This window comes from Stigmatopora nigra, chromosome 4, assembly GCF_051989575.1.
Source record: "Stigmatopora nigra isolate UIUO_SnigA chromosome 4, RoL_Snig_1.1, whole genome shotgun sequence".
Classification (NCBI taxonomy): Eukaryota; Metazoa; Chordata; class Actinopteri; order Syngnathiformes; family Syngnathidae; genus Stigmatopora; species Stigmatopora nigra.
Window position 1 is genome coordinate 11,561,530 of NC_135511.1, and position 24,205 is coordinate 11,585,734.

Sequence of the window (24,205 nt, forward strand, 5' to 3'; positions counted from 1 at the left end):
TAATAAATCTGTATTACAGTTACAGACTTGTGCACACGCAGGACTGAGGATGGAAGGGGAGGAGGTGAACCAACAAGAAGACTTGAATTCTGAACTAAAAGAGGAGGATACTGTTGGATCGGGGTCCCTAATCTTAGATGAAGGGGGTGAGGTCATTACCCCGCAGCCCATCTAATTGTGCATGAGAATTTGCAATTTATAATTATTGTTATTGTTATTATTGTTATTGCTATTATTATTGTTATTGAAATTATAATTATTGTCATCGTTGTCGTTATTATAATAATAATATATATTATTATTACTAGCATTACTATAATTATTATTGTTATTAATATTATTATTATTATATTCTTATTTTTAATATTGGTTATAGATCTCGATGAGGAGTCACCCGAAGACATTGAGGAAGAATACCTGTCACCAACTCCTGTGGAGATTGAAAGAAGTAATGAATACATCCTAAAATTAATGCAGAAAAAGCTTATTCATGTAAGTGAATTTCACAGCAACCACTTTTTAAAAAGTTTTGGTTAACATGGGAAAATGTTACATCTATTCTCTGCGATATGAAATGATCAATATGTGTACTGGTTCAATTAGAAATTGTATTAAACAGCCACAGTGCTGTTTACATTTTGTCCATGAAAATGGACTTCCTTGTAAATGTTTTTGTCCATTCATGGATCAAAAAAATTACTTCTACTGTAAATTTTGCCAGCGTTAGAGAACAATACGTTGTGCAAAAAGTAAAGCGTTAACCAAATGGTTATAAGCAATGTATGAATGAAACCTTGATTCAGGGAAATATGTGTGGCATTTGTTTAAAAGGTCAAACTAAATGGTTGTCAATGTGCCTCTTTTTAGATCTACATTCCCCTAATAACTAAACAACAGGTGAAACAAACTCCTGTGGTCTCTCAGCCTGAAGAAGCACCACCTCCACCTGAAGAGACGAGTGGCGATAAGGAGTCTCCAACCAAGCAAAATGATCAAACCCCCCTTCGAGATGAACTACTTAACAGCACGCATAAGTTTCTGGGAGTGGTCAACACGACTATACAACAGCTTAAAGCCCAAGGTTTATTAATCACATATAGCAGTCACTCATTCCAGCAGTGTGTATTAAGATCCTGTCACAGACGGAACTGTTGATTTTGATGAACTAAATAACTTTGTCTTTTATTGAAGATGATATTGCCCTACACATGCCTGACGTGGACTTGGAGAATGATGTCACTAACCTGAGGACCAATTCAGAGCTGGTAAACGAGTTAGAGCAGTGTGTGACGAACTGGAAGATTCAGCTTGGCAATGTTATGGATGAGCAAGATTTCAAGAAGCCACAGAATCCTAGTCCGATGGCAGAAATCATTTTTTGGCAGGAGCGTTCCTCCATCCTCAGTGCTTTGACAGCAAAGCTTAATCAACCTTTGGTAAAGAAGATTTTACTTATATTGAGTAAAGCGCAAGCAGCTGTGGTACCTTCTATGGAGGTGACAGTAGCTAAACTGGTCAAATACAATTTGGAAGCAGATGAAAATGTACGTTTCCTCAAAACACTGGAAAGGCATTTCAAGGTGAGGAGTGTGTTACCCCAATTAGGGCAAGTCTACAAAGATTTGAGCCTTTGTTAATGTGATTGGCTGAAAAATGGTCCCGCCATAAAAGGCGTAAAAAAGGTGTTTTGTCTTGTAGAATCTGGCTACGGGAGCAAACTTTGGTGTGATCCTGGAGACCATTCCACCTCTTCTGAACAGTCTACAAGTTGTGTGGTTAATCTCCTGCCACTACAACAGGAATGATCGCATGGTTCCTTTAATGGAGCGCATTGTTTGGCAACTGTCTGAGCGGGTGGCTCAAGTCGTTGATCTCGGTGTGATGTTCAAGTATGTGGCTTTGATCGATTACCTATGTAACCCTTGTCTTTCTGCCATGAGACTCTAATTATGCGTCTCAACTAGAGATGACAGAGAGGTGGCCAAGTTGAAGGTGGATGATGCAAAGCGAGTTCTGGAACTGTGGAAGTCCTCTTACTTTGAAGCGCGCCAAGAAATTGAAAAAGGAGGCACTGGGAAACGCTGGGAGTTTGATCGGAGAAAGCTCTTTGAGAAAACGGATTACATGGCTGCTATCTGCCAAGACTTGTCCAATGTTTTGCACGTCGGTGTTCATCCTCGTCTACGGTCTGTCACTTCCTGAGTAATGACTCAACCCTTGATGCCTGTCTTTGTGTTTTGCACAGAATTTAGAAGAATTTTACAATATCTTCAGCCCAGAATTAAAAAGTGTGACCTGGGACCCGAAACGTTTCGATGAAATACAGGTCAAAGTAGACAACCTCATTGTGCCTTTTGAGGAAGTCAGTTTTGACCCTTTCAGCAGTTGCAAGATCAGCAGCTGGAAAATCATCATGCAAAACTTTAACAGTACAGTTTGTGTACGTTTAGGATACATTTCTATTTGATTTCTGGACAATATAATGACTTTCACTTTAAAAACAACACGCACTGATTATTTTCTATGCCATGTTTTTGATTAGGCCATTGAAAGGGAGATCATTGCCTTTATTGACCAGTCTTTCAAGACGCTGCGTTCTTCAACTGCTGCTTTTGAAATGCTGGTAAAATACAAAGACATTCGCTCCAGACCAGCCATCAATAATCACTTGATGAAAAAGACTAATGATGTTCTGGCACAGTATTGCAAAGAGGTTTGTTTGAAAACACTTACAATTTCAAGTTGAAAAAAATATTTGCTTTTATTGCTTTGGTTACCATTGACAATGGTAGACACTAAATCAGCTGGAAGTGGGAGTTGGCAGCAAAAGAATCATTCTCTGCCAGCCATCCCAATTCAAATAGATCAGACTTGTCAGTGGCAATGAGCATTATAGTGGTCCTTGTAAGATGATTACCAAAAAATATATCAATTTATATGTATTTTTCGCGCTTTTCTCTGTTACAGGTGGACAGTATTAATGAAAATTTTGAGGAGAAGAGAGACAAACCGCAAATTAATAAGAATGAGCCTCCCCTAGCAGGCGGTGTTAGGTGGACGCATTCACTGTTTCAACGTATAAAAGGTGGCATGCTTCCTCTCCTGACAATGCCAAATTTGTTAGATTCTGAAATGGGAAAATTGGTGAGTTATTGTACAATTTCATGACAATTATTGCAATAATTGACCCAATATATAACCAGAGATCTTGTGTTCCTTTTTGAAATGTTCACAATGGCTAATTTTGCCAGGCAAAGAACAAATACTTGGAAATGGCAAAAAAAATAAGTGACTTTGGGGTCAAGAAGTATAAGTCATGGGTATCTGAGACTGAACGCAACTTGCCATTATTATTGAAAAAACCCGTCCTAATCATAATTTCAAAGGAACAACAACGAGAGCTGGTATGTATGTCCTTAGTTTGTTTGTTTGTTTTTTCCCCACAAAAAACATGACCAATTCTATTGTTTTTATCACCCTGAATTCATTTAGTTGTTTGGGCTTTATGTTGTTCTTTCAAGATTGTTCCAAACAAGCCTGATTTCAAGGGACAAAGGGAAAGGCGATACCGTGTCAATTTTCCACTAGAGATTATGACGACGATTGCAGAGACAAAAAACCTGATATCAATGTCCTTCTCCATGCCTGAAGTGGCTCGAAATGTGTGTCTACAGGAGGCCAACTTTATAAGGTAATTATACTCTCAAACAACAAGAGCGTATATCAATTTAACCACAGTATTTCAAATATAGGTACAGTGAAGAGCTACATAAACTCGTCAACCGCTACAACACAATAGTTGATAGTCTGAGTGATGCAAAGATCTCCATGTTGTGTCACAACATCAAAAGGGTTGAAACAATCCTATTTCCAGCATGTAGAAGACTAAACTGGAACTCCTTAGGTATAGTGTTATATTATTGTTAGGATTTCATTCATGCGCATTCTAAGATGGGGTGCAACAACTCTTTGTGTGTTTGAATTAGCAATTTCAGATTTCATTAATAATGGAAACCCAGAGCTATCAAAGTTTGAGACAGTGGTCAGTCAAATTGTGAACAACGAGCTTGATATTGAAGCAAAGTTGCAATCCATAGTGACAGCAGATCTCCTGAAATGCCCTGCTCCAAATAGAGCAGACATTTTACCAAGTATGTTGGACAGTAACATGTTTTGACCAAATCTCACGAATCCTTGTCTCTCATTGTAGCTGTTGTCGTTTTTTTTTTAAGGTATCAGGGAGTTTTATGAATGTATTGATCGGGAACGTATCAAGTCAATAAATTTGCTAAGAAGTAAATATGCTGACATTGGACCAGTCATCTCTAAGGTGGAACACTTAATCATGGAAACCAACACTGGCAAATGCCACAGTATGACACATTACTATGCATACTGGGAAAGCAAGGTGCACGAGTCTCTTATTAATATGGTGCTGAGGTAATAACCAGTTCATTTTAAAATCAATGTATTGGAACAAGACAATTTTGTTTTCCGTAACCAACAGTCTATTCATTTTTAATTTTAGGAACATCAAAGCTTTCAACGATGTACTGGATGGGAACGTCCCTCTTTTCCGTGTTGATGCCATCCTTTCTCCCCCCAAGATTTTGTTGCAGCCCAAAACCAATGAGATCTCCCGAACACTTGTACAGTGTATCCGAGAGTGTGTCGAGAGCACCAAAGTATGGACTTTTTTTTCACACATTAACCACCAAAACCCCAACAAAACATGACTATGTCTGTATTTTAATATTTTCCATGATGGTGGTACAACCACTAAGACTGAGCTGAATGTGTGCTGTTTCATCAATGGGTCTGTTATGCAGTCAACCTCCATGTTTGTGTTGCAGGAATTTGTACGTTGGATGAATGGAACCTGCATTGAGTGCCCTCCACAACATGTGGGTGGGGATGACACTGTGACCTTTAGCTTCTTTGAGGACATTTGTCAACATCCTCAAATTAATGAAACTGCCCTTGCTGTATCGCAGAACATTCAACAGTTGATGCTTTCTGTAGAACAGTACCTTACCCACTGGAAACAATACCAGCCTCTCTGGGAAAAGGATAATGCCACAATCTGTGAAAAGTTTGCTGATAAAAACCCATCATGTGCAATGTATGATCAAAGGCTGCTGTTCTACGCTCAAATAAACCAGAAGGTAGTACTGGAAGATCTTTTTAAGAACATACACGTCATTCAACTCAACCTGGAGCCCCTGTGCCGGACGGTGCAAGAGACCGCAGAGACCTGGATTTCTTCACTGGGGAGTTTGCTCAACAAATCCGCCAAAGAAGAACTTATCAACTTAAAAGATGAACTCATGGTAATGTCCGTGCGTATGCATGTTTTGCTGAATTTGTTACCTAGGTACTATTTTTGAAAATCTACTTGTTTTTTTTTTTTTTTTTTTTTTTTTACTTCCAGGAACTCTCAGAGAAGCTTAAACAGAGTCCTGACACTTTTGAAAACTTGAAGAATGTCCTTGGTACTATCTCAGATATTAAAGACATGTCTTTAAATGTGAAATTAAGTATAACGGATATTCAGGAAAGATACAGAACGCTGGCAATGTACAAAGTGAAGGTAGCACCGTTCCGGGTTCAAATATTTTTAAAAATGTGCACTTTCTGAGTCTGACCTCCTATGTGTAGGTGGCAGTGGAGGAAAAGGAACTGATGGAAAATATTAACCAGATTTGGAATGACCTTTTCACTGAATCGAAACGAGTTGATCGGAGTTTAACCAATGTCAAAGTGTCATTTAAAGAGGTCAGAAACTACTGCAATTACATACAATATTTTCATCTCCCACCACAACCAAGATTAAAATGATATTGTTATTGCACGCCTTACAGACTACTAAGGGGATGACTGAAGAGTTTCAGCAGCATTTGTCTGTCTTTGTTGGAAAATTTAATATGGAAGGCCCTGGCGCTGTTGGGGAGGATTTAGATGAAGGTACTGGAATTAAAAAAAATGTTTGCAACCAGGATACATAATAATAATTGCGTAGGTCAAGCACTGATTTATTTTTCTTAAAATATGGTTGATCTAATTTTTAGGCTTGGCAAAAATGGAGTTCTATGAAGCCGAGCTTGCTAAGGCAGTGGAGGGGCGGCAGGATCTAGCGAATGCTGAGAAACTGTTGGACCTTCCCATCACGGTTTATCCAGAGATTGTCAGCATACAAAAAGACATGCATGGCTTCAGGCTCATTTATGTCATCTATCAAGATCAAAAGGTGGGCTTAATTGTTTTCATTAAAATATTTGATAACGATCCTATAGATCTCATATTTCTGTCCCTGGACCCTGATTTTGATTGACAGGCTGCAAAGAACAAGTGGTCTCAGACCTTATGGGCAGACCTAGATATTCAAGTGCTCCAGGATGGAACTGAAGGATTTCTCAAAGATTTAAGAAAGTTGCCCAAAGATGTGCGATCACTACCAATGGCCGTCATCCTAGATGGCAGGATGAAGCAATTCAGAGATTCACTTCCTCTTCTCTTGGATCTGAAGAATGAAGCCCTCAGAGAAAGGTCAGTGTGTAAGTGGGCAGTGAGATTTGGGAGGGAAATAGCTTACAGAATTGTATACTTACAGGTAACGCATACCCATTTAGGTTTTCATCCGGGAATAAAACTAACTTGCAATGTACCTAATTAGTAATGGCAATTCAAAAAACACACATTTCCTTATTTTTTCAAACAGACATTGGAAGGAATTAATGGATCGGACCGGTACGAGCTTTGAGATGAACCCCACCACCTTCACTCTTGAGAACATGTTTGCAATGGAGCTCCATAAATATATTGACGTCATAGGTGAAATTGTTACCTCAGCTTCAAAAGAGCTTGGGATAGAAAAGGTAAGCCCTCTCTTCAAGATTTTAGTAAGAATTTTACAAGGTGGTTGATTGTATTTAAATGACGTTTGTGTTTGTCTTATAGGGGGTTAAGGAAGTGGTCGAAACCTGGGGAAGCATTAATTTCATTATCATACCCTATAGTAAGGGTGCCCATCAACAGTGTTATGTCTTGGGTGCAGTGGATGAGATCATGTTGATTGTGGACAATGATGCCATGAATTTGCAGAGCATGGCAGGGAGCCGTTTTGTTGGACCATTTCTAGGCACTATACAACAATGGGAGAAAGACCTGTCTCTTATCAGTGAGACAATAGAGGTCAGGTTGTGTGTGACAATAGCAATTCTGTAGAAAACAAAATCTGGACAGCAGAAGGGGTGCCCTATTTTTGCATTAACAACACTGTGCAATCCAATCCAATGCAATTCATTACAAAAGTATCCTGTTAAAGGGGATATTTTCCATAGAAACATCACAATATGGTATATAGAAGAATTGTCATTAGAATATTTGGAAAGTCAAAAGGCCACATATTGTGGACCAAACCAATGTGTAATGGTATGGTAAATTCAAAGATTGTCCAGACTTTGTCTTGCCAAGCTTTTAGTGCAGATTGATCTTACATCAACTCTTGGAGCTGTATTTTAAAATACTTAATCAAATCTATTTTGCACAGGTCTGGTTGCAAGTACAACGAAAATGGATGTACTTGGAGAGCATATTTATTGGTGGTGATATCTCTTCACAATTACCAGAGGAGGCCAAAAAATTTGACATCATTGACAAAAAGTTTAAAGAGGTGAGTGTTGTGAAATATTGTTAACAACGGAACTGCAAATTGGATACTATTCTTTTTCTTTTTTTTTGTAGATAATGAACGATGCGCAGGCAAACCCAAACATCAAGCGTTGTTGCGTGTTTCCTAACCGGCTAATAGACCTGCAGACCCTCAGTGAGAACCTTGAGAGGTGCCAGAAGAGTCTCAACGATTACCTAGATTCCAAACGAGATGCATTCCCTCGCTTCTTCTTCATCTCTGATGATGAACTGCTCAGCATTTTAGGAAGTAGTCACCATGAGTGTGTGCAAGAACATATGATAAAAGTAAGATGGTCAAAATATTGTCGGTCCCTTCCCTTTTTTCTGCAAGGTGTGAATTCAAATACACCATATAAAACGTGTTCTATGCTTTTTCTAACTTTACTCCCCAAGATGTACGATAACATCGCTTCACTGCGATTTGATTCGGAGAGCAGTGGGGAAATATCCGCAGGTGCCATGGTGTCCGCTGAGGGGGAAGTGATGGACTTTACAAAGGCTGTTCCAATTGTGGGAAGGGTAGAAGAATGGATGACTGGAGTCTTACTTGAGATGAGGAGAACTAATCGACTAATAACTAAGGAAGCAATCTTTCGCTACTGTGAAGACAGAGGCAGGTGTGTATCAATTCTAACAATGTTTATCTCACTGTGTTAAACCTTTCCCACCATGAATCTTGTGGTCATCCAGGGTGGACTGGATGTTGCTGTTCCAGGGGATGGTGGTGCTGGCTACAAATCAAGTGTGGTGGACATGGGAGGTGGAAGATGTCTTTAACAACTTGAAACTAGGAGATAAATATGCCCTGAAGAACTATGCGACAAAAATGCACCAGCAGATTGATGAGTTGGTAACGCGTACGATGCAACCTTTGAAAAAAAACGACAGACGGAAGATCAACACTGTCCTGATTATAGATGTGCATGCAAGAGACATTGTGGATAGCTTTGTCTTAAACAGGTACTGGTTTCATAAATTGGGGCCTTGCTGTTATCACCATTTTGACTTTTCTTTGCTTATGTGTGTCAATAAACTTGAGTCTCACTTGATCCTCTCTGCAGTATAACAGATGCTGAGGAGTTTGAGTGGGAAAGCCAGTTAAGATTCTACTGGGTTCAGGACGATGACAATCTTGTTGTGCGTCAATGCAGTGCCACTTTTAGTTATGGTTATGAATACATGGGGTTGAACGGTCGGTTGGTTATAACCCCGCTGACGGACAGGATCTACCTCACGATCACACAGGTTTGTGAACACAACAATTTCAATTCAACAAGGAAACAAGCCAACAGTTGTTAACGTGTTCATGTGGCATTGTGGTGAAGGCTCTCTCCATGTTCCTGGGTGGCGCGCCTGCTGGTCCAGCTGGCACTGGAAAGACAGAGTCCACCAAAGATTTAGCAAAAGCTTTGGGACTACTCTGTGTGGTTACTAACTGTGGTGAAGGCATGGACTACATGGTGAGGGAGCTTGGGTATTTGCCATTTTTTTGTAATTGGTAATGGGTAGTGCACAAAACTGATTACAGTTTATGGTACATTAGTACAAACATTTGGATTTCCTTCTATGAATCAATTTGTTCCTGACCTCATATATTTGCGTAGGCTGTGGGGAAAATCCTCTCTGGTCTGGCCCAATGTGGAGCCTGGGGCTGCTTTGATGAATTCAACCGTATTGATGCCTCAGTCCTTTCCGTTATCTCGTCACAAATCCAGACCATCCGCAATGCTCTCATTCTTTACCTCAAAGTATTTAATGTGAGTTTTTCAAATTCTTTATTATAATTCCTGGTCCTTTTTGGTTCTTGAGATTTTTTGTTTTGTACATTCACCAACTAACACTCTGGCATTTTGGACATCAGTTTGAAGGTCACGAGATTACTCTGGATAGCCGAATCGGGATCTTTATCACCATGAACCCGGGCTATGCAGGGCGCACAGAGCTGCCTGAGTCAGTAAAAGCTCTCTTCAGGCCTGTTGTGGTGATTGTACCTGATTTGCAACAAATTTGTGAGATTATGCTCTTTTCTGAGGGATTCCTAATGGCCAAGGTGAGAATTTTGCAAACACACTGCATATACAGACAATCAGATGACACTGAAAAATGTTCACTGACACCTTTGCGTCTGAAGAAATTAACATTTCCATCCACCTTTTTTTCACTGAGGTCCTTGCAAAAAAGATGACCGTCCTTTATAAATTGGCTCGTGAGCAGTTGTCCAAGCAGTCTCATTATGACTTTGGCCTGCGAGCTTTGAAATCTGTCTTAGTGATGGCAGGAGAACTGAAGAGGGACTCACCAGACATAACGGAGGTACAGTTATCAATCCTATATTACCATTAAACATATTCATTTCTTTTGTTCATGAAAAATTTCTTTCTGTGGATGTTTTAACCTCCCCAAGAGAATTCACTTACATGAAATCATGATTACTCAGTATTTCTTGATTCCAGCATTCAGAGCAGTTTCACACAGCAAAGAAAGCATTAAATGCAACAATAACTAATAAACTGTTCTTATGTTTCTTTGCAGGACGTGGTATTAATGCGAGCTTTGAGAGATATGAATCTTCCCAAATTTATATTTGAAGACGTGCCTTTGTTCCTTGGCCTGATCGCAGACCTTTTTCCAGGGCTGGAATGCCCTCGCGTTCGCTATCCCAACTTCAATGACGCAGTCGAGGATATCCTGCTAGGCCAGAATTATATCTTGCTGCCTATCCAGGTTCATGTATATAGAGTCATTGTTTTGTTTTTTAGCTGTCCATATTTAGGTTAGAATCAGGACATCCCGTATTTGGGATATTTCTTGGAAATTTGCAGCTGAAGTGGCAATGAATTGCAATTTGAGGTTTCTCTCTGCACTGTTAACATAACATCTGTACTTTCAGGTGGATAAAGTGGTGCAGATGTATGAAACAATGATGACACGACATACAACTATGATCGTGGGTCCAACAGGTGGAGGCAAATCGGTTGTGATCAGCACATTATGTCAAGCTCAGACAAAGTTAGTAGAACTCCGTGAGGGTTAAACATGAATTCATGTCTAATTGAGTTGTAGAGAAACACTCAGGAAGGGCATTATTAACATGAGCTCTAAGCCGGCATTGTTAAAAAACTTTAATGCATAGGAACAATTGCATACATGGATTAAATTGCATGAAACGTACTATAATTTAGATAAAAGCTCTGTAAGGGTGGAAGAAATTTAAAATTTGTGCATGACACAGTTAATATTTTCCACCAGGTTGGGATTTCACACGAAATTATATCCCCTGAATCCCAAAGCTGTGAGTGTCATTGAACTCTACGGTATCCTGGATCCTGACACACGAGACTGGACAGACGGGGTCCTATCCAACATCTTCCGTGACATCAATAAGCCTACTGACAAACAAGAGAGGCGGTAAGACTGAAACATTTGATGGACATGAGGTAATAAGTACTCGGCTTGCCTGCAACAGTTATTTTGTAAGCATTTGAATTTAAACTCACAGATATATCCTGTTTGATGGAGATGTGGATGCTCTGTGGGTTGAGAACATGAATTCGGTCATGGATGACAATAAGCTTCTCACCCTGGCCAATGGAGAACGTATCCGTTTACAAGGTCACTGTGCCATGCTCTTTGAGGTCTGTAAGAGAAGTACATACTAATTTCCCCCCACCTCAAAAGTTGTAGTAATTACTTATATGATTGCAGGTTGGAGACCTACAATATGCTTCCCCGGCTACGGTGTCCCGCTGTGGAATGGTTTTTGTTGACCCCAAAAACTTGCGCTACACCCCTTTCTGGAAAAAGTGGTTGACAACCCGACCTGCCAAAGTAGCGCTTCTGCATTGTATTGTAACTACATTTACAATTTTGGTCATCTTTCAAATTTATTTTTATTTTCAGGAACAAGAAGATCTTGATAAGCTTTATGAAAAGTATGTACACAGCTTGATTGACATGATTGTGGAAGGAATTGTTGATGGGAAGCAAGGGCAGAAACTTAAGACTGTTGTCCCTCAGACTGATCTAAATATGGTATGGTGATCCCATTTTTTTTTCTTTGCTTAAATGCATTGTAAGTTTTTATCATCTGTAATCCATTCAGATAGGAGTGATTCTGTTTGTGTTGGTGATTTCAGGTGTGCCAACTCTGCATGGCCCTTGATGCCCTACTTGAAAATGAGAACCTAGCTCCTTCCATCTTAGAGTGTTACTTCATAGAAGCTTTGTACTGCTCTCTTGGGGCAACATTGGTGGATGATGGGAGAGAGAAATTTGATGATTTAGTAAAGAGACTTTCTGAATTGAGGACTGCGTGTGATGAAAAAAAAATGGCAGGGCCTGGTGAAATTCCAGGTAAAACACTACCTTTATCTTGAAAATTATAATTAGTTACAGTGACATATTTTTACACATTATTTATACAGGACAACTTCCAACAATTTTCGATTTCCATTTTCACGATACGAAGGAGACGTGGGTTCCATGGACTTCCCTGGTCGCTAAATACGTCCACAACCCTGACATGAAGTTTGTTGATATTCTAGGTAAGGGTTCACGGAACACTACCACTGGTAGTACCTCACTTTGAGAAGATATTAGTAGAAACCTTAATAATAGAAACATAAACTGCCGGATGGAAATTTTTTTTTACCACAAATGTTTCTTTTTGACTCTCTAATATTCCTTTTTTTTTGCCTCAGTCCCAACCGTGGATACCACAAGAACTAGCTGGCTATTGGAACAGATGGTGAAGATAAAAAGATCAGTGCTTTTGGTCGGAGACTCTGGAACCTCCAAAACGGCAACTATTAGTAACTTTCTAAAACACCTGAGTGGGGATTCAAATGTGAGTTCTATATGGATCACATTCATTTCTCTAGCTCTAATCATCGACTTTGTTTGCCAACAGATTACTTTGACCATCAACCTTTCATCCAGGACGACATCAATGGACCTCCAGAGAAACCTGGAGGCCAATGTAGAGAAAAGGACAAAAGAGATATACGGTCCTCCAATGGGCAAGAGATTGTTGGTGTATATAGATGACATGAATATGCCAAAGGTATATATACTGCTACCTACCTGAAACATAGGGTTCTAAAATGCATTTTATTGGACCATTATTACGCCATCTTTTTCCCCATCCTCTCCAGGTGGATAGCTATGGCACACAGCAGCCTATCGCACTGCTGAAGTTGTTATTGGACAGGGGGGGCATTTATGACCGAGGAAAGGAGCTCACCTACAAAACTCTCAAGGACCTTGGTTTTATTGCTGCCATGGGGAAGGCAGGAGGTGGCAGGAACGAGGTGGATACCCGCTTCGTTTCACTCTTCAGTGTCTTCAGTATCCCCTTCCCCGAGGTCGAATCCCTCCACCTGATCTATGCCTCCATTATCAAAGGTCACACCAAAGTGAGGATGGTTTCTTCAAGGTTTTACCAAATTCACTTAACTTCATGTTTAACGAATGTGACTGAATGTTTTAGAGTTTTGAGGATGTAGTCCAGAAGATTTGTGATAAAGTCACCGTCTGCACACTGGAACTGTACAACAGTCTTGTTAGAGATCTGCCACCTACTCCAGCAAAGTTTCACTACATCTTCAACCTGCGAGATCTTTCAAGGGTCTATAACGGGCTGACAATCACTAGCCCGCTAAGGTCTGCAAAAGCCAGTGAATTCTCCTGGCAGATTCAGCCCTTTACATTGTGTCATTATTGAGTACTTTGTTTGATCTCCCTTATTTCACCATGACAGATTTTCGACTGCCGGTATATTTGTTCGGGTTTGGCGGAATGAGTGCTTGAGAATTTTCCATGATCGACTCATTGATGAAAAGGACAAAAACTATGTAATTGAATTGATAATTATTTATTTTAACCAGCAGGATGATCTTGTATTCCATTTGAATAATTGTGTATGTCTCTTTGTCTGTAGGTTCAAGGCCTTATAAAGAATTTAGTTGAGGAACATTTCAGAGCCAACATGGATGAAGTCATGAAAGACCCAGTTCTTTTTGGAGATTACAAAACTGCCCTGAGTGAAACAGAACCAAGATTATACGAGGATTTAAATGACTTTGAGCGTTCTAAAAATCTATTTCAGGTGTAATATTGTCATGGCACAATTGGTTGACCAGCCCGTCGGTGTGACCATATCCTTGGAAAACATTGAAAGACTCTATTTCTATTTGCAGGAGCTACTGGAAGAATACAATGATAGAGTATCAAGGATGAATATGGTACTTTTTGATGATGCTCTGGAACATCTGACTCGTGTGCACCGCATCATCCGCATTGATCGTGGACATGCTCTGCTTGTGGGTGTGGGAGGCTCCGGCAAGCAGTCCATCACCAAGCTTGCTTCCTTCACTGCCGATTGTCAGGTTGTACAAGAATTGTATTTGTTTAAATTAACGTATATAGGTTTTCGAAATATTTTCTAATTTGTGGGACTTTTCCATCTTGGATCCCATGTGAACTTTAAGAGTGTCCAAGTGCACTTGGAATTATAATCCAAATGAGTTTACTGTCATTTGGCTAGAATCAGATTTTAATTTCAATTGTGACTGGAATCCAAGTTGGAAAATTGATTTACATTGGATAGGTTATTCAATTTTAACCCCCATTTTATTCTCCAGATTTTTGAAATAACCCTAAGTAGAGGATATTGCGAGGCAACCTTTCGTGAAGACTTGAAAACCTTGTATTTGAAGCTTGGCATTGAAAATAAGCAGACAGTGTTTCTCTTCACTGATGCTCACGTTGCGGAGGAAGGTTTTTTGGAACTCATCAACAACATGCTTACGTCAGGTTTGCCATCACACATAATGTTCGGATTAGTACTCCTTTTTTCCCCGGAGAAAGATGTGACCCGTTGTTATTGTGTTCTTTTGTCAGGTATTGTTCCTGCTTTGTTTCCTGATGATGAGAAAGAAGCAGTCCTCAACCAGCTTCGTGAAGAGGCCCTCCAAAATGGATCAGGTCCTTCCAAAGACAGCGTGTGGCAGTATTTTGTCAACAAGAGTGCCAGCAACCTGCACATCGTTTTAGGCATGTCTCCCGTGGGTGATACCCTGAGAACACGCTGTAGAAACTTCCCAGGTAAAAAAAAGAAGAAAGAAAATGGCACTTTATTTTACTGTGATTGTGTCTAAGAATTGGTCACCTCTTCTGATCATATTATAGGACTGATGAACAATACTGTCATTGACTGGTTCTTTCCATGGCCTCCACAAGCTCTACTTGCTGTAGCTGAGTCTTTCCTCGGTTGGTAATGCACTCAGTTAACCAAAATATATATCAATCTCATGGCCATCAATTTTCTCCTGTAACATAAAATCCTATTTAGTATGATAGGGCATCAACAAATTACATCACTTTTCTACCATGTTGATTTAATGGTAAATACTAGAAAATGGAGGACCCAAAGTACCTTTGTCAAAGCTTAGTCTTAGTAAAAAAATTCTCAAGGGTACTCATTTTTTAAAGATTTTAAAAATGTCCATGTGTTTCTTGGAAAATTAATTTTTGGCTGGTATTAGCTGGAAGACTACTTGCTCCAGTGATTGTTTAATTGTTCCACATAATCTTAAAAGTGTTGTTATGCTTTTGTCAATCATGCAGGTGAAAGTGAAATGATCCCTCGGGAACACGCTCCGGCCGTTATTGAGCATGTGTGCATGGTCCATAAATCAGTTGGAGACTACAGCATAATGTTCCTGCAGAAACTTAGACGTTCCAATTTTGTTACTCCAAAGAACTACTTGGATTTCATAAGCACATATTCAGTCTTGCTTAGGGACAAGGACCAATCTATTCTGGGTAAGAGGCTGGAAAATAGTATAATAATTTAAATAAGGGTTGACTGTTTTTCAGTTGGGTTGATTACTGACAAGCACAACAACTAGTATGACTGGCCTTCAAACTTTTAAAAAAATCATTGTTCACAAGTGTCAAAGTGACAACAGATTTGTTCATGAATTTCAGGACAGTGCAAGCATCTTGAGGGGGGATTGGATAAATTGAAGGAAGCCACTGTACAACTGGATGAGCTTAACATCAAACTGGCAGAGCAGAAGGTGGTCCTCGCTGAAAAATCGACAGCCTGTGAGGCCATGTTGCTGGAGATTGCCTCCAACACCACCGTGGGTCAGTCCAAACCTGCCTCACTTACACTCGTAGAGAAAAAAAAACATGGCGGTGCATGCTGTTACTTTGTTCGGCAGAACGTTGTAGTAAATATAACTTTTTCCTTCTAGCTGAGGAGAAAAAGACATTGGCGGAAGACAAAGCCACGGAAATTGAAGAGCAAAACAAAGTGATTGCGGTTGAAAAGGCAGAAGCAGAAACTTCCCTGGCTGAAGCTCTGCCAGCATTAGAAGCAGCGCGAATTGCCCTCCAAGACCTGGAAAAAAATGATGTCACAGAGATCAGGTAAACTTCTTATTTGTTTTAACCTGCAGGATTTTTTCCCCTCTGAAAAAATGAAAAATCCATTTAAATGGCACACCTGGTTCTGCTGCTCTTTCATTCAGGTCCTTTGCAAAGCCACCTAAGCAGGTGCAAGTGGTGTGTGAGTGTATACTGGTGCTGTGTAAGAAAAAAGAAATTAGCTGGAATGCCGCTAAAGGGATGATGGCAGATTCTGGCTTCCTGCGTTCATTGATGGAGATGGACTGTGATGCCATAACTCCTTACCAGGTCAAGACTGTCAAAAGTAGGTTGATTTCATGCTGGTTTAGATCACAATACTGCACAAACAAGAATTGTGTACTCTGTGATTTGGTAATATTGGCATTTCTGGGTATGCTGTCTTCTCCATAGCTTTTCTGAAAACCCTCGGGACCAACCTTGAAGAAATGCAAGCCATCAGCAGAGCTGGTTCGGGAATGTTCAAATTTGTGGAGGCTGTCGTGGGTTACTGTGAAGTTGCCAGGGAGATTAAACCCAAAAGGGACAAAGTAATGAAAAGTAGTAGAATGGGTTGTGTTGCAGAATGAACAGTAATGTGACTGGTCGTTTGTAGGTGGCGCGGCTGGAAAGAAATTTCTTTCTGAGTAAGAAGGAGCTGGAGTTCATTCAAAGTGAGCTTAGTGCTATCCAGAAGGAGCTGAAAGCTCTTGGCGACAAATATCAAACTGCCATTGCGGAGAAACAGAAACTACAAGAGGAGGCAGAGCTCATGGAAAGAAGACTAATTGCTGCTGACAAACTTATCTCAGGCTTGAGCTCTGAGAATGTGAGGTGAGACGGCAATAGGAAGTAAACATCGCTGCGTATGAGATGCACATTTCTCTTGTTCTTTTTTTCCATTCATTTTTGTGGTTTCTGTGTTTAGGTGGACGCATGATTTAGAGGAGTTAAAGCAGAGGCGAGTCCGTCTTTTGGGAGACTGCCTCCTTGCTGCTGCTTTCCTGAGCTATGAAGGAGCCTTCAGCTGGGACTTCAGGAATGAGATGGTGTACGAAACGTGGCTTGAAGATGTAAAGGAAAGAGGCATTCCATTGAGCACGCCTTTTAAAGTGGACAACTTATTAACAGATGAGGTGGAAATCAGCAGGTGAGATGGTGCCGAACACCTTCATTTTGGAATATGTCATTTTATTTTAATCCCTTGGTTACAGATGGGGCTCAGAAGGTTTGCCCCCAGATGAACTCTCAGTGCAGAATGGAATCCTCACAACAAGAGGTAGCCGTTTCCCAATGTGTATCGATCCTCAACAACAAGCTCTCAACTGGATTAAGAAGAAGGAAGCAAGCAACAATCTTAAGGTCCGAGACATCAGATATACTCTTGGGTGTCATGCAGTCTTTTTCTTTACCGTTTCCTGTATAGCGACTTTGCACAGAACCCCAAACCCCTTTTTTTCCACAGGTTTCATCTTTTAATGACCCAGATTTCCTGAAACAGCTGGAAATGGCCATTAAATATGGATTCCCATTCCTTTTCCAAGATGTGGACGAGTACATTGACCCTGTGATTGACAATGTACTGGAGAAAAATTTGAAAGGAGCCGAGGGCAGGCAAGTTCTCATGCTCGGTGACAAAGAAGTGGACTACGATCCAAACTTTAGACTCTACCTCAACACTAAACTGGGAAACCCCAAATTTTCTCCATCTGTGTTTGGAAAAGCCATGGTTATCAATTATACTGGTAAGGCCATTTAATGTGAAAATCATCATTTCCATGTCATTTGCTAAGAGGCTACCTTTCTTTTCCATCGTGTTGCCTACAGTGACTCTTAAAGGTCTGGAAGACCAGTTGCTCAGTGTTATAATGGGTTTTGAGAAGAAAGAGTTGGAAGAGCAACGTGAGTTTTTGATCCAAGAAACGAGTGACAATAAGAAACTGCTTAAAAACCTTGGTGACACTCTGTTGAGGGAGCTGGCCACCTCCACGGGCAACATGTTGGATAACACAGAGCTGGTTTACACGTTAGAAGAAACCAAATCCAAATCGAGTGAGGTCAGTTTGCCACACACCCGATCAATATATGAGTCAGTTCAACTTGCTCATCATATTTAACTTTTGTGACCATCAGGTATTTGAGAAACTGAAGTTGGCTGTGAAAACATCAGTAGATATTGATGTGCTCCGAAATGGTTACCGACCTGCTGCCAAACGCGGTGCCATTTTATTCTTTGCATTGACTGAAATGGCTCTGGTCAACAGCATGTACCAGTATTCTCTCGCCTCTTATCTGGAAGTGTTTGACTTTTCTCTGCGCAAGTCTCCACCAAATGCAGCACTGCCCAAAAGACTGACAAACATCAGGAATGGTCTGACATACAATGTTTATAATTACGGTTGCACAGGTAAGGCAAACGTATTTAGCGTGAACTATTTTCCCAAAGTATATACCACATACATCCGTAAATATTTGGAAAGTACAAGTGCGGATACATGTCTTTAATTACAGGGCTGTTTGAAAAGCATAAGCTTCTCTTCTCATTTAACATGACCGTCAAGGTTGAGCAGGCAGAAGATCGAGTGCCCCAGGAGGAATTGGAATTTTTCATTAAAGGTGAATGTGATTACAATCTTTCCAGTGATCAAAGTACATCCTCGCAAGTATCGGCGTTTATAGCAGATTTTCTTGCACAAAGGTAATTTGTCTCTGGAAAAGAGCTCACGCCAAAAGACTTGCAACTGGCTGCCTGATGCTGGCTGGGAAGATGTTGTGAAACTGTCAGAGCTTTTTCCTTCCCAGTTTGAGTCTTTGCCTGACGAAGTTAACAGGAATTCAGCAGAATGGCAATCAGTAAGTCACGACTGGCATGGCAACTGCGACGAGTTTGTGTATTACCCAATGAACTTAGTAACTTTCCAAGTTTGTCTGCAGTGGTACGACCTTGATGCACCAGAGCAGGCTCCACTGCCAATGAGATATGATGATAAGCTGACAGACTTTCAGAAACTGCTTCTGCTTCGTTGTTTTCGCGTTGACAGAGTCTACAGAGCCATCACTGATTATGTCACTGTCACCATGGGCGAGAGGTGTCATCTCTTTTCATTCATATGGCCAATCTAAGAATTGTGTATTTCATTTTCCACATCACACGGCACATACTTTGAGATTGAGTGTTGAGTCATATCTTTCTTTGCAGATACGTGCAACCTCCTGTGATCAATTTTGATGTTATCTATGAGCAAAGTACTCAGTACTCCCCCATTGTCTTCATTCTGAGTCCTGGCTCTGACCCTGGCGCTGACCTTATGAAACTGGCGGACAGGACTGGCTTTGGTAGCAAGTTCAAATTCCTTGCTATGGGTCAAGGACAGGAGAAGGTATGTTGGATTTGTTTTCTGCATTTAAGATGCCATAATTTAAGCCCTAAGAAGCCTTATCATGAATATGCATACGATGATTTGGAAATTCTGACTGCACTGATATTTTTGGTTGAAGCTGCTCCACAATTCCAACTCCAGAATCATCCAAATATGGATGCTAATTGTGTTTTTCCCTCTCGGCTTAAGGTTGCATTGCACCTTCTTGAACTAGCAGCTGCTCGTGGTCAGTGGTTGATGCTTCAGAACTGCCACCTGCTGGTGAAATGGCTAAAAGATCTGGAAAAGTGCATAGAGAGGGTCTCCAAACCTCATCCTAGCTTTCGTCTTTGGTTGACAACCAACCCTATCGATGACTTTCCTATTGGCATCCTTCAAAAGTCTCTTAAGGTGGACCAGTCTATTGTTTTTACTATCATTTTTTTTAACATAAATTGCCCAGAATAATCTGCTGCCATTTTTTTACGGTGAGAGTTATATATTCCAGTAAGGGCTGAAAATGACCATTTGCTGGTGCTACAGGTTGTCACCGAAGCTCCTAATGGCCTAAAACTCAACATGAGGGCTACATACTCCAAAATCTCCCATCAGACTATGACTGGATGCCCACACTCTGCTTTCCGCAGCTTGGTCTATGTATTGTCTTTTTTCCATGCCGTTGTGCAAGAGAGGCGCAAATATGGTAAAATTGGCTGGAATGTCCCTTATGACTTCAGCGAATCAGACTTCTTGGTAAGTGGCATTGAAAACAATTTGGACCTTTCGGAACTCATTGGAGTTATCTCATTATTAAAATGCTGATTGACAGGTGTGTTTGGAGATTTTGAACACCTACCTGACCAAAGCTCACAAGCAAAAAGACAGCAACATTCCCTGGGGAAGTATCAAATACCTTGTAGGCGAGGTCAGACAAAGCTTAGAGACGTTGTTTCTTTTTATTTTAAATCCCCCTTGATATTTTAAAAATATACATTGTGCAGGTGATGTATGGAGGGCGAGTCATTGACAGTTTTGACCGCAGGATCCTCAATGTCTACATGGACGAGTACTTTGGAGACTTCCTTTTCTATGACTTTTGCCGCTTTCATTTCTTCAAAAATACTGATGTAGACTACAAGGTTCCTCCAAACGGACCTAAAACTGTATATATTGGTAAGGATTTACTTAAATTATACTCGATTACCTTATTTGTAAGACTTGGGCAGTAAGCATTCATGACTTTTTACTGGTTTCAGATGAGATTGAGTCGCTGCCATTGGCAAACACCCCAGAAGTGATGGGCCTCCATTCCAATGCAGAGATAGGATACTACACACAAGCAGCTAAAGAAATGTGGTTGCATTTGATTGACCTGCAACCCCAGACAGGTATGACAGAAGACATCTATTCTTTTAGATGCCTGAATTGTGGTGTATTTGGCTCTTAATTGTGTAACACAAGCACTTATGTCTCCTCAGGTGAGTCTGGGGGAAGCATCAGCAGGGATGAATACATCACTCAGGTGGCGCAGGACATTCAGAACAAGCTGCCTGCGTTGTTTGACCTGGATGTTATCCGCAAGCAATTTGGCGCTGAGATATCCCCGACATCAGTGGTGCTCCTTCAAGAACTGGAGCGCTTCAACAAACTAGTGGCCCGTATGAAGAGGTCTCTGGCTGAGCTGCAGAGGGTGAGAAGCAAGCAGACGCCGTTGTTATGGCTTATTTGTCTCCACAAGACTTACTTTGGTTTTGATTGATTGGTGTGTGTGTGTAGGCTTTGGCCGGGGAAGTGGGCATGAGCAGTGAGTTGGATGAAGTTGCCCGAGCCCTTTTTAATGGTCAGATACCTTCTATTTGGAAGATGTTGGCTCCTGACACACTTAAGTCCCTGGGCAACTGGATGATACATTTCAAGAGGCGATTTGAGCAGTATAAATCATGGGTGAGGCAGGATTAACATGATATATCCTGTACATTACGTATGTTTTACTGAATCGTTTACCTTTCTGCTCATTCAGGTGGATTCAACAGAGCCAAAGGTCATGTGGTTATCGGGCCTCCATATCCCAGAATCGTACTTGACTGCCCTAGTTCAAGCGGCATGCCGAAGAAATGGTTGGCCTCTGGATCTGTCTACGCTTTACACAGAGGTCACCCGCTTCCGTGAAGAGGATCAAGTCAATGAAAAACCCTCACAGGGTAATGAACTGATATTCTTTGGAGGTCAAGATTTTGGGGCTTGTGGCTTGACAGTTAATAATTGACAAAGCCTATACTCATTACTCCATACATTGAGTGTAAAATGCCAGAGTTCATTCACTGACTTTTTTTTAAATACCTTTGTTTCATCGTTCATGATTTTGTTTTTTTAGATAACTATGTCATATTTGTTAATTTTGCAACTCTTTAGTGCTGTTAGCAAAGGTTGCGAGGAATTTCTTCCTATAATTCAGAGATTAAGGATCTAGGTAGTTGCTGTATGCATTTTCAGTACTTATTCTTATTTATATTTAATTTATTTAGAAGGAAATTATGAAAATGACTGAAATTTTCTCTAAGATATTCTTAGACAAAGATATCACTTCTTGCAGGTTGTTTTGTGAGTGGATTATACCTGGAGGGAGCTGATTGGAATATGGAGGATGGCTGTCTGGTGAAGAGTAAACCAAAAGTTTTGGAGGTCCAGCTCCCCATTCTCCGAGTCATTCCCATTGAGGCCCGACGGCTCCGGTTACAGGTGCTGACCACGGTTCAAATCATGTGTATCAACTCTTTTGTCTGTTACCAACTGCTTTCATATGTGTTATGCTCCACAGAAAACATTGCGGACGCCAGTGTACACCACTTCATTACGGAGGAATGCAATGGGTGTAGGTTTGGTTTTTGAGGCTGATCTGTTTACCACGGAACATCTTTCCCATTGGGTGCTTCAGGGTGTCTGTTTATCCCTCAATACTGACTAAATGTGGCTGTTAATTGTGAGTTACCCAAATCTCCAATGTCATGACATTTTTTTCTGAGATAATTATGTCAGGGAAAGTCCAAATTCTTGACCAATTTCATTCTTTGCTCACTAGATGGCAGCTCTTCACTCAGATCAGAAGCCAGGAAGAGTTGTTTCAGTAGACCTCAAACCTTTAAACAACTGTTCTTCTACAGGCACATGTTCTGGATGGAATACATCTCAAAATACTGTGTATTTTACACACACAAATCCCCTTTTTTTATATTTCCCCCAAAACATTGTGCACATCTTAATGTTCACTCTAGGGGGGTGTTGATGTTTTGTCTTATGACTCCACACTGCCTAATGGAAGACAGATCTTTTATCCTCACATACTTACACAGGGAATACGTTATGTGTTTGCACAGTGTAGCAGGAGGAAATTAAGGAAGCAGGAGTGCAGCTACTCTTGACAGACACGGGAAAAGAAAATCTCTCAATGGAGTCAACCCCCATCTCCCTCCACGGAGGGCAAAATTATTTTCAGCTGCTTGTGACTGGAGGGATTTACGTTAACTCTAAACTGTTCCACTTCCTGCTTAGCACCACTGCTTACATGGACTGCACTCATAAAAGGACAAGGGTGCTATAAAATAAACACTGGGAAGAGCTTTTATGCAAACCCCTTTCCATCCATTAACCTATCCCCAGTTCCTGTTCTTTTTGCGTGAGAACAGGTGTGCTTGCTAAATGCCTCTCAATGGTCAAAACATCTAAACAGCACCAAGCCGTTCCGTTTGTCAATAGCCGAATTGTAAGATTGTGAAATAATCATCACAGTATTAGCAGGAAACCTGAATTCACAACACCTGAGAAGCAAAGCTGGCCAAGCCGCACGTTCCCATTGAGGGTCGTGGGCCTCATTTTCAGCACCAGGTGTTTAGTTTGGATGGGAAATACAGCTTGGTGGTTAGGGGCTGCTTGATTTGTAACCTTACATGTCCCAAATGTATGTATGGGCAGACGGCTGCTTTCCTCCCACTGCATGGGCACTGATGACTCTGCCAGACTGACACTAAATATATAAGCTGCGGTGGGGCTGAATGAGCACAATTAAACTACAGTGCTTAAATACATGTTGCTTTTGAATTGTGAGACCAAGCACTTTAACCAGCCACAAAAGTAGGTATACATACTGAACAGTATGTACATGTGTTTATAATGCTATGTTTGCGTCCACGCATACGTACAAAAATCAGTTTACCAATTATTTCCATACCTGTCAACTTCGGCCCATTGCTCCCCTTATTAATGATTGCAAATCCCCTTATTAAGCGACAAAAAAATGGGGAAGGCGCAATCGATTTTACAAAAGAACATACTTAAAAACATCCCGTACAATAGTTGGCGTACACCATTTGAAATGATCAAAAAGCGTATAAAATACGGGAAAACATAAGTTAACAAGTATGCATTTTAAATATTCAGAAATTGGAATCATTTTAAGTGTCAAAATATGAAAAAAAAGTATCATTAAAAAATTGTGTTTTTCTACATGATAAAAAGCACTGCTGTACAAACAACCCTTTTATATGGCTATACTTTTGGGATCGCTTTATTCATTTTGGGTTAAAAAAAACACAACAACTAAATAAACATTTATATATGCTATTTACCCCCCTCATGACATTTGCGAGAAATCGGGATTCAGTATTGGCCGATCATCAAAATGATGTGATCGGGCATCCCAATTTTCAGGTCACACTAATGCATTTTCTAGTGAAACTCCCAATGTG

At 40.6% G+C, this 24,205-nt stretch overlaps 1 protein-coding gene across 1 annotated transcript; it reads left to right on the forward strand.

Moving 5' to 3' along the window:
* Positions 1-21: 21 nt before the first annotated feature.
* On the forward strand, positions 22-23,545 carry LOC144195622 (dynein axonemal heavy chain 10-like). The gene is made up of 76 exons (XM_077715383.1): positions 22-146; positions 377-492; positions 868-1,081; positions 1,192-1,580; positions 1,699-1,889; positions 1,965-2,163; positions 2,246-2,440; positions 2,543-2,713; positions 2,968-3,144; positions 3,252-3,404; positions 3,522-3,691; positions 3,753-3,904; positions 3,987-4,151; positions 4,233-4,440; positions 4,529-4,685; positions 4,854-5,330; positions 5,432-5,590; positions 5,659-5,775; positions 5,862-5,964; positions 6,069-6,247; positions 6,335-6,546; positions 6,719-6,875; positions 6,958-7,191; positions 7,550-7,672; positions 7,744-7,977; positions 8,086-8,309; positions 8,383-8,652; positions 8,754-8,937; positions 9,018-9,152; positions 9,297-9,449; positions 9,554-9,742; positions 9,859-10,005; positions 10,225-10,416; positions 10,583-10,701; positions 10,942-11,100; positions 11,192-11,327; positions 11,398-11,520; positions 11,593-11,724; positions 11,829-12,045; positions 12,117-12,236; positions 12,393-12,538; positions 12,602-12,754; positions 12,846-13,106; positions 13,181-13,353; positions 13,451-13,544; positions 13,631-13,798; positions 13,890-14,078; positions 14,334-14,505; positions 14,593-14,796; positions 14,881-14,961; positions 15,319-15,516; positions 15,682-15,843; positions 15,954-16,128; positions 16,230-16,411; positions 16,519-16,655; positions 16,721-16,938; positions 17,033-17,254; positions 17,319-17,466; positions 17,570-17,849; positions 17,932-18,161; positions 18,238-18,511; positions 18,616-18,720; positions 18,803-18,957; positions 19,039-19,193; positions 19,304-19,484; positions 19,674-19,874; positions 20,007-20,216; positions 20,293-20,388; positions 20,465-20,636; positions 20,720-20,851; positions 20,942-21,153; positions 21,240-21,407; positions 21,484-21,664; positions 22,057-22,202; positions 22,282-22,443; positions 22,543-23,545. Exons 1-75 carry the CDS (start codon positions 50-52, stop codon positions 22,426-22,428), a joined length of 13,377 nt encoding a protein of 4,458 aa, XP_077571509.1. The 5' UTR covers positions 22-49; the 3' UTR covers positions 22,429-22,443; positions 22,543-23,545.
* Positions 23,546-24,205: the final 660 nt, after the last annotated feature.

What these genes read in the sequence shown, in the direction of transcription:
- LOC144195622 (XM_077715383.1), top strand. Translation starts at nt 50, where the DNA reads ATGGAAGGGGAGGAGGTGAACCAACAAGAAGACTTGAATTCTGAACTA. An exon ending in TGCAGAAAAAGCTTATTCAT is followed by an intron (nt 493 to 867) that starts GTAAGTGAATTT and finishes GCCTCTTTTTAG; the next exon opens with ATCTACATTCCCCTAATAAC. An exon ending in TTAAACCCAAAAGGGACAAA is followed by an intron (nt 16,656 to 16,720) that starts GTAATGAAAAGT and finishes GGTCGTTTGTAG; the next exon opens with GTGGCGCGGCTGGAAAGAAA.